Below are 10,548 nucleotides of genomic sequence, written 5' to 3' on the forward strand. Positions count from 1 at the left end.
GATTCCGATTTCATTTCCCCCTCGCTATTTTACTATTGTAGAATGAGCAGCACCTCAATCACAAGGTTTCTGTCATCCACGTCAGAATACTTCCACACCGCAGACAGACGAGCTTCAGTGCTCAACACAGGAAGTGACATCATGCCGCGCCCGCCGCCGTTTCTGTCGGAGTAGAGGGCTCACTCTGCCGCAGCTCAGATTTGGAATGAATTTCCCCAAATAGTTCACCATAGCAAGGAAACGTTGCACTGCCAGAGAATCCTGGGACTGGCATGTTCGTGATGGCTTCAGTCTTCGTGGGGTCAGCTTTAAGACCTTCCTTTGTGAAGATGTGACCTACATAGCAAACCTGATCTAGACGAAACTTGCACTTTTGCGGGTTGAGTCTGAGTTTGATCTCTCGTGCGCGGTCAAGCACCTTCTTCAGATTTGCATCATGTTCTGTAGCATCACAACCTCCCACGAGTATGTCCTCAACTATAATGGCACATGGAGCCAGCGAACAGTTGTTCCATTGAGCGCTGGAAAACTTCGCTTGCTGAGTTTATGCCAAACGGCATCCTGAGAAACCGATAGCGTCCAAAAGGTGTGCTGAATGTCGCTAACCTGGATGACTTCTGTGGTGGTGTAACATCACGCTCTACAAGGAAGAAAGAAGCGTCTGTTGTTTTCCATCTAAATGACAAGACAGAGTGATGAGGCCTGCAGTTTCAATTTTGCAGCCTCCATAAGCCACTAGATTTGTGTTCTTGCCACATGGGATGATGTTCCCTCCTGAAATCTGTTGGAAAGTGTCTTTCGCCATTACGTTACACTTTGCTCCTGTGTCAATTTTCATTTCAATCGGTTTGTTGTTCACATGCAGAGTGACAAAACCCTCGTCTCGGTCCTGTGCCGGATCATCCACTGTGTTCACAGATACTCCATCAACATACAAAGTGTCATCAGTGTCAGCCTGCTCAGACTGCTCTACCTCCACCTGATGAACTGGTTTTCTGGAGTAGTTTCTCTTTGTGAAGCCTCTTTTTTCTGGATTCTGACTCACTAACCTTGATTTGCAGCGTTTCTTGTCATGGTTCATCCTGCTGACATTGCTGACCAAATGCCGGACATTTCTCCCTTTGCGCTGGATGGCTGCCACCACAATTATTGCAGTTCAAAATGGGCTGTGTGGCTTCTCGACTATTCCACGGTCTGTGCTGCCCTCTGGTGGACTTTCGCTGTAGCGCATCCACGGTGAACGTCTGCTTCGCCAGGGCTCTCGTGTTTTCCTCCGTCACCTCGTAAACGCGGCAGATAGACGGCTTTGTGGAGAGTCAAATCGCTGTCCCGTAACAGGGCCTTCCTAACGCTGTCATTAGTGATTCCACACACGATCCTGTCACAGATTAGCTCTTCTGTCAGCTCACCAAAACGACAACTTTTTGCCTTGATCTTCAAATCGCTTATGAACGAGTCAATTGTCTCACCTGGTCTTTGATTTCGGGTGTGAAACTTGTGCCTTTCCATCGTCCTGTTGTGTTGCGGGTTGCACATATCTCGAAACTTGCGTTTGAGACACTCCGGATCTTCATGGGACTCGGCGGGAACGAGGACAGCGCCATCGTCGCCCGGCGCCCTAATTTCTGCTGCGTAGACAAATGAACGCTCCCGTTCTGTGGCTTCCGCTCCTGCGAGACTGAGGAGGATATACGCCTTCGTTTTAGCAGGTTTATCCGTGTGCGCCGCCTCGATGAAGATGTCGTATTCCCTCTCGAAAATACGCCATTTCTCGGCAATGTCTCCCTCGAACACAAGGGGGTCGGGTCTTCGGAATCCCTCCGCCATACTTAACAAGCACAGATAAGACGATTAACTGTCTTCTTCTGTTCTTTCCTTCACATAAAAAACAACAACTCACGGTCGGCAGGTCCGAAACGTCTTCTGACACCATGTAGAATGTTCGTGCAATGAGAACAGATACTTATTTTCGGTAACACGTCTTTATTGCCTCTTACTCCCGTGCGTGGCTTTTACAACAACAAGACCATAAACTAGAACCCGAGCATGCGCAGCACGAACCTACGGCAACTGATGTAGGACATACATCACAATAAACATGCGATCATTCTAGTGCATGATCTACAGGCTGGACTTCATCGTGCCTGGAGATCCGGGAGAAGAGGACCGACTGTGATCGGGGTCTGGGTCTACATTTCACGCTTTGGTGTTAATGCTAGTACATGATGACGCTGTTTGCTTGCAGGTTAACGGGGGGATTTTAATAATGTTGTGTTCATTGCTGATGTGAGGGGCTGTGGGGGTATTAGGGTTGGTAATCTGTATTAGTCACCACAGTTCCTTGCTATGCAAGCTTTGCGGGGTCCCCTTTGGGGCCCGTAGGGGGGGTTAGCTCCCGCGTTTACGCTGTAAACAAATTACTGTTAGTGGTTTCCATTTTGTCTGCACACACTCTCTGCTGGCCGGGTTCGGGGTCCACGCTAATGCCCTTGGGGGGAGGGCGCCACGGATCTGGTCAGGGAGTGAACATATAGGTCACATATAGGTTAGTGAGGTGACCCATTCGGGCCACCTCAGCAGGGGGACTGTTAGATATTTGAGTTATGCAGCACGCTCACAATACACAGGTTGCACAAACACTCTTAGTTTCTTTATCTCTACATACTTTGTGGTAATAATCACACACATAGATTAATCACATATAAAGCATCACACATTGTTAACTGATACACGATGGGAATAAGTCAGGGCCCTAACGGCCCATCCCAGGAGGAGGGTGTAAGCACCCCCTGGGAGGAGGGTGTTTTGACGCCCACTATAAAGATCACTGCCGTAGAACATTCGGGACTCTTCTACAGAGCCCCCCCCCCCCTCCCCCCGTCTGTAGGAGAGTCCAGCGCTGTGTTTCCTTACCAGCTTTGTACTTGCTGAAAACATTCAGTAAACTTGATTCGTTTTATAATCCTGACTCATTATTGAATAAACACCTCCAACACGAGATATAATAAAAGAACCGGGGAAAAAGGAGAAACCTAACAGCGACATGCGGAGGCCACGTGGAGGCTGTCTTCTCCTTGTGAAGCACTTTGTGGCTTGTTGTCTGTGAAGGTGATCCATGAATAATATATAATATATAAATAACATTTACTTCCTGACTGAAGCTAAATGATGAGCTCAGGTAACGACCAGCAGGTCGAGCCTCGACGTCACCAACAGCAGAACCTGTCAGGTAAAGATGGACCCTGTTCGGATCATGGGTTCTGTTGTCTCAGCTGAAGAACTCAAGGTGGGACTTTTATTATTCCGCATTGACTCTACCAGGAACATGAGCGCAGTGAAAGTGGAGCAGAAAGCGGAGCAGCATCCGGATCAAACATCAACAGCGGCTCACGTTTCTGTCGGTCCAGAAGTTTTCAGCGTCCAGAACTCAGAACCTGCTGAGACGCTCAAACAAAGACTCTGACGCAGCTTAAAATAAGATCCATTCTACTTTCGCTTTTGATTCACAACCTGTGACAGTTCTGCCGAGTAACAAGCGACGTCATCGCTCAGACTAAATTCTGATTGGCTCAGACTAAATCCTGATTGGCTCAGACGGACGGGGAAGTCCGCTCCTCTCGGGTTTTGTCCTCACTTCACCCTTGATGGTCGGACTGGAAGCTTTAAAGAATCTTGTGGCTGTTCTGTTGTTTGAGCTGCAGATGGGACAGTTCACGATGAAGACGTCGGTTCTGGTTCTGGTTCTGGTTCTGGTTCTGGTTCTGGGTACAGGTGTACCTGGGGCGGTGGGAGGTGAGTTTCTATCCTGCTCTCTGGGTTGACGGTTCTGTTGATGGACTTCCTGACATGTTAGGAGTCTAGAAATGTCCAAACGGTACCGACCCGTCATCTTAAAGTTCTTCCTGTAAAGTCCATTTACTTCAGGTCCAACTGGGACAGGAGGACAGAGGTAGTTCTTCCTTCTTTGTCCTCTTTAATTTGATGGGTTCAGAACCTCCGGCTCAGACGGACATCAGACCTGATGACGGAGGTGTGCTGGTGTCGGTTGGTGGTTCTGCTGAGGTCCAACAACAAACCGGTTTAGAGATGGTTTCCAAGCTGCGTCTTCATGATAGAGTTTGTCCACCAGAGAGTGGACAGCTTTATTCTCCAGCTGACAAATGTCCTGATCCGTTTGGATGGGTTCTGACCCGTGTCAGCCTCAGAACCCAGCATGGACTGGACCGCACGGTTTCCACACCGAACTATGAGCAGGGGACGGATTTGTTCAGCATTCTGGACGTGACACAGAAACAGGACGTCCACGTCTTCAGACGACGGCGGAGGTTCTGAGGAGAACAACAATGGAAGTGTCAGAACTCAAAGAGAACAAATCAGAGAACCTTCCTGTTGATACCTGAACAGAACCAACTGTTAGAACCAGGACGAGAAGGAAGAGACGTCAGCTGATGATGGAGGGAATGTTGGAACGTCAGAGGATCAGAACCCGCTCTGAATCCAACGGATATTATAACTGCTGTTATAACTGCTGTTATAACTGCTGTTATAACTGCTGTTATAACTGGTATTATAACTGCTGTAATAACTGCTGTTATAACTGCTGTTATAACTGGTATTATAACTGCTGTAATAACTGCTGACTGGTGTTATAACTGGTGTTAGACTGGCGTTCTTTCTTATTCAGAACCGTGTCCTTCAAATATTAAATATATCAATATTAATGAGAAATATTCATCACAAAATCTGTTGTGAGTGAAACAGGCTTTGGGTTCTGCAGGTTCTGCCCATCAGGACCTGACGGTGTTTCGGGACCGGGTCACACCTTTATTTGTTGTGGTGCTGAAACCCAAATCTTTAGGGTCAAACCGTTTTAATTCACAAACTCTCCGACATCTGGCCTTGAAAATGATGCCAGTTATCAGCTGATGGTGGAAAATGACCAGCGCGACTTTGTGAAACCAGAGAAGAAGAAGTTCTGCTGGGTTTCAGCTGCAGGAGCCTCAGAGTTCAAACCTGTAATCAGAACCAGAAGTTGTCATCGGTCACAGGTTCAGGTGTGAGTGGAGAGCAGGAAGTGATGTCATCAGGTGGAAACAGGTTCAACCTTCAGATGGTGATTCTGGTTTTTCTTTCAGAGACTCACTCTTTGAAGTATTTCTACACGGCGTCTTCTGGAGTCTCAAACTTCCCGGAGTTTGTGTACGTTGGTTTGATCGATGACGTCCAGATGATTCACTATGACAGTAAGACCAAGAGAGCAGAACCCACACAGGACTGGATGGACAAAGTCACAGCAGAGGATCCAGAGTACTGGACCGAACAGACGGGGAACAGTGTGTGGTACCAAGAAGTGTACAAAATCAGCATGGAAAATTTAAAGAAGCGCTTCAACCAATCAGAAGGTTTGTTTGTGTTTATTAAATGTTGTGTTCATGCTGTAGGAAGTAAACACACACACACACACACACACACACACACACACACACACACACACACACACACACACGCACACACACACACACACACACACACACACACACACACACACGCACGCACACACACACACACACACACACACACACACACACACACACGCACACGCACACACACACACACACACACGCACACACACACACACACACACACACACACACACACACACACACACACACACACCTACACACACACACACACGCACACACACCTCTGCAGGAACGCTTTTGCATCACTGCTGGGTCTCTAAAGCTCCGGGACACAGACTGGTTCTGCTGGTTCTGCTGGTTCTGCTGGGTCCAGTGAGGACCAGGTCGATGACTGGAGTCTGTCTCTCTCTCAGGTGTCCACATTATCCAGCAGCTGATTGGCTGTGAGTGGGACGATGAGACTGGAGAGGTCACTGGTTTTAATCAGTATGGTTATAATGGAGAAGACTTCATCGTCCTGGACCTGAAGACGGAGACATGGATCGCTCCCAGTCCTCAGGCTGTCATCACCAAACACAGATGGGATCATGATAGAGCTCTGATGGAACACAGGAAGCATTACCTCACCCAGGTGTGTCCTGAGTGGGGGAGGAAGTATCTGGAGTATGGGAGGAGCTCTCTGCTGAGAACAGGTAGAAGCACATCACCTGGTGGAGTTTCAAACCAACAACCTTCATGTTCCTCTGCTGTTTCTGACCCACACACAGAGACACACTCTGTCCTTTACCTCTCTGTCCTCCTCCTCTCTCCTTCAGTCTTCTTCTCCTCTGCTCCTCCCTTCTTTTGTCGCCTCCTCTCCTCTGAGGTTTATTTGCGTCGTTTCAGTGTCTCTGGCGACAACAGTGACTCCTGATGACGTGTCTTTGTCTCCTCCTCCAGATCTCCCCTGTCTAACGTGTCTTTGTCTCCTCCTCCAGTGCTCCCCTTTATAACGTGTCTTTGTCTCCTCCTCCAGAGCTCCCCTCAATAACGTGTCTTTGTCTCCTCCTCCAGTGCTCCCCTTTATAACGTGTCTTTGTCTCCTCCTCCAGATCTCTCCTCTCTAACGTGTCTTTGTCTCCTCCTCCAGTGCTCCCCTCTATAACGTGTCTTTGTCTCCTCCTCCAGATCTCCCCTCTCTAACGTGTCTTTGTCTCCTCCTCCAGAGCTCCCCTCAATAACGTGTCTTTGTCTCCTCCTCCAGTGCTCCCCTTTATAACGTGTCTTTGTCTCCTCCTCCAGATCTCTCCTCTCTAACGTGTCTTTGTCTCCTCCTCCAGATCTCCCCTCTCTAACGTGTCTTTGTCTCCTCCTCCAGTGCTCCCCTCTCTAACGTGTCTTTGTCTCCTCCCCCAGAGCTCCCCTCTCTAACGTGTCTTTGTCTCCTCCTCCAGAGCTCCCCTCTCTAACGTGTCTTTGTCTCCTCCTCCAGAGCTCCCCTCAATAACGTGTCTTTGTCTCCTCCTCCAGATCTCCCCTCTCTAACGTGTCTTTGTTTCCTCCTCCAGATCTCCCTTCTATAACGTGTCTTTGTCTCCTCCAGAGCTCCCTTCTATAACGTGTCTTTGTCTCCTCCTCCAGATCTCCCCTCTCTAACGTGTCTTTGTCTCCTCCTCCAGATCTCCCCTCTCTAACGTGTCTTTGTCTCCTCCTCCAGATCTCTCCTCTCTAACGTGTCTTTGTCTCCTCCTCCAGATCTCTCCTCTCTAACGTGTCTTAGTCTCCTCCTCCAGAGCTCCCCTCTCTAACGTGTCTTTGTCTCCTCCTCCAGAGCTCCCCTCAGTGTTTCTCCTCCAGAAGACTCCTTCCTCTCCCGTCAGCTGCTTCGCTACAGGTTTCTACCCAGACAGAGCCGCTCTCTTCTGGAGGAAGGATGGGGAGGAGCTTCATGAGGAGGTGGAGCACGGAGAGATACTCCCCAACCATGACGGAACCTTCCAGATGAGTGTGGACCTGAACCTTTCATCGGCGGCGGCTGAAGACTGGAGGAGGTACGACTGTGTGTTCCAGCTCTTCGGTGTGAAGGACGACTTGGTCACCAGACTGGACAAAGGAAAGATCTGGACCAACTGGGGTGAGACTGGGATCAGGGGGTGAAGGTGGGGACACATTTCTGTCTCTCTGATGGTCCAGATCATGGGTTTGAAGAGTTGGACAGAAGTTTTGTTTCTTTTATTGTCGTTTGCTGTTTTCTGTGTAACTTTAGAGTTCAGATAATCAATAAGCCACCCGGGACCCAGACAACGGTACCAGAACCCTAACCCAGTACCTGCACAGAAGACGGAAGCCTTTGAATCAGTGATAGTTCTGTTGGTGGTGGCGGTCCGATGTCCACTGGGCTTTCATTCATGCAGGACGATGTCAGTAAAGTCAGTTCATGTCCTCAGCGGAGGAGGTTCTGATTGGACCTGGATCTGTTAGCAGGATGATCCAGAACCGCGGATTAGGTTCTGATTGGACCTGGATCTGTTAGTAGGATGATCCAGAACTGCGGAGGAAGTTCTGATTGGACCTGGATCTGCTTGTTAGCAGGATGATCCAGAACCGTGGAGGAGGTTCTGATTGGACCTGGATCTGCTTGTTAGCAGGATTCTCCATGAGGACAGGTCCACAGAGCTGTGGGACTGTCCAGTCTCAGCAGGGCGACGCAGCGTTCCAGCGCTTCGGAGGTTTCGGTCTGGAGTTGGAGAAAAAGTATTTTGGATCCATTTCAGTTTTCAGAAGTTTCTAGTTTTAAAGTCAAACCTCTGTCAGAACATTAGAACATTGGACGAGTCTCCCTGAGACTGGAACCAACATCAGGACAGAAAGCAGCACAGACCGTCCTCCTGTGGACAGGTGGACATGAAACCACCTAAAGAGGACGGCAGGACCACCAACCAGGTGGTGTCCGTCTGCAGGACGGTTCTGTTGGGACATGGACGTTGTTCTCTGACTTGTTGTTTTCTGCTCTCCAGAGGAACCCACTAACGTGAACGCCATCATCATCATCGTCATCACTGCAGCGGTTGTTCTCGTCCTCACGGCTGCCGTTGGATTCAAGCTGTACAAACAGAGGGCAGGTGAGCGACCCAGACAGAACCAGTCTCTGTCTCCTGGCTTTGATTGGACACTTTGACCTGATGAAGCAAACAGGAGGTGGTTTCAGCTTCAGAGTCCAGAACCACGATGACGGACCAGGGAAGACAGTCGTGCTGTGTTGACCCCTTGAGTAACTCCTGGACAGTTTAGTCCATTTCAGAAATTCTAAGCTCCCTCCAGGACAACCACCGTCCTCTTTGGTGAGGCGGAGTCACAAAATCTCAACGTCCATAATTTGACTGTGTAATCCGTGTTTAACCTGTCCACGACCCTTGAGACAAAAATGTCCATTTGTTCTACATAGTGTCCAAGAAAAGGTCACAGAGGGGTGATTTTTGAAAGGGGGGTAATTTGGGCTTAAATTTGAAAACCCATATTTCCCACCGCCGTTTGTCTGTCCGGCTGTTAGCAAGATAACTCAAAATGTTCTGGACGGATCTGGATGAAGTTTCCAGGATTTGTCGGGAATGTTTCCAGGGACAGATGATTACATTTCGGTGATGATCCAGAAGAGATCCTGGATTCTGAATCACTTGGAACTATTTGTTAATATTGCAGTCAATGGAGATTCAAAATATTTTCCTCAATATCTCAGTTGATTATTTATCAATGTTTATGGAATTTGACACGCAGGGTGGGGGGGGGGGCGGGGGGGGGGGTGTCTATCTCTCCAACTGGATCAGGTCCAGAATGAGGTCAGGAAAAATATTACATTTTACAGGTGGACATTTTGTCCACTTAAAGGGTCATGAATTGGACTTTTTTTGTAACACAAACGCTAAACTGTCCCCGGTTCCTTTCGGAGGACGTCCCGTTCTTCGTCTCCTCTGTTTAGCAGCAGCTACTTTTGTTTGATGGAGTGTTGCTGGTGATCCACTCGCATCCGTTCACCTGCAACCGTGAGCGGTGGAATGATGCGTCTTTGTTATCCAGGTAAACCTCGTCCACCTTCTGAGGACAGCGCTGAGCTCACGAAGAGACTGCAGCCAGAGGTGGACATGCAGCCGGAGGTGGACACGCAGCCGGAGGTGGACACGCAGCCGGAGGTCATCATCCAGCCGGAGGGCGTTGGGACAAGGACAGAATGAACGCAGTGAGTGTCTTCGTGTGGGACACTATGTGTAGAAGAACCTTCTGACACGGGGAGATTATTCTCTGTCAGACTTGTGAGACAAGATAGTCTTTGTCCTTTGGTGTATTTTCCCACAACAAAAGGTGAAGCGGTTTCACCTGAAGGGATCTGAGGTTGTTGGACAAAGACAATGAGTCCACCTGGACATTTAAGGTGGACTGATCGGGTTCGGGTGTGGCTTAGTGGCGTTTCTGCTCAGTTCTGTTGGTTCTGTCTCCGCAGGGTTCTGGGACAAGGAGCGGTGTCCCCACATCGTCCTGTTTGAACTGGAGTCCACCGGGTCTTCACCAGAACACGATCCGATCAAAGACATCAGCGACGAGGATCCAGTGATCGATACTTATTGATTAGAGTCTAAACGGTGTCATTTAGATATTTCGGGGATTGTTCTCGTCTCTCTTCTCTGGAGATGCCAAACAGGATCTTTAAGACTGTCTTCATCCGGAGGTGTCGGAGTAAACGGGCGTGTCTTTGTTCCTCCTGGACTCCGCCCCTCCCCCAGTGCTTCCTGTCTGTTCACGGATCACAATCACTTCCTGTGTTGTTAACGAGACGAAGGCTGAAGTCGTCCTGCTGGTTCCTTTCTTTAGACAGAAAGTTCTGCTTTACAATAAAATCCCACATTTTCCACCTGTTTCTTGTTTGATTGATCCGTCTCCAATCCCATGAATATTCCCAGTCTCATTGCTCCGTCTCCAATCCCATGAATATTCCCAGTCTCATTGCTCCGTCTCCAATCCCGTGAATATTCCCAGTCCGATTGGTCCGTCTCCAATCCCGTGAATATTCCCAGTCCGATTGCTCCGTCTCCAATCCGGTGAATATTCCCAGTCCCATTGCTCCATCTCTAATCCAATGAATATTCCCAGTCTC

At 48.9% G+C, this 10,548-nt stretch overlaps 1 protein-coding gene across 1 annotated transcript; it reads left to right on the top strand.

The window, feature by feature from the left end:
- Positions 1-3,659: 3,659 nt before the first annotated feature.
- LOC137914030 (major histocompatibility complex class I-related gene protein-like) lies at positions 3,660-10,303 on the top strand. The gene is made up of 7 exons (XM_068757649.1): positions 3,660-3,792; positions 5,136-5,402; positions 5,837-6,115; positions 7,234-7,536; positions 8,420-8,524; positions 9,477-9,636; positions 9,898-10,303. The coding sequence occupies exons 1-6, from the start codon at positions 3,702-3,704 to the stop codon at positions 9,629-9,631; spliced, it is 1,200 nt and encodes a 399-aa protein (XP_068613750.1). The 5' UTR covers positions 3,660-3,701; the 3' UTR covers positions 9,632-9,636; positions 9,898-10,303.
- The last annotated feature ends 245 nt before the right edge of the window (positions 10,304-10,548 follow it).

The sequence above is a fragment of the Brachionichthys hirsutus genome, unplaced genomic scaffold (assembly GCF_040956055.1).
Source record: "Brachionichthys hirsutus isolate HB-005 unplaced genomic scaffold, CSIRO-AGI_Bhir_v1 contig_261, whole genome shotgun sequence".
Classification (NCBI taxonomy): domain Eukaryota; kingdom Metazoa; phylum Chordata; class Actinopteri; order Lophiiformes; family Brachionichthyidae; genus Brachionichthys; species Brachionichthys hirsutus.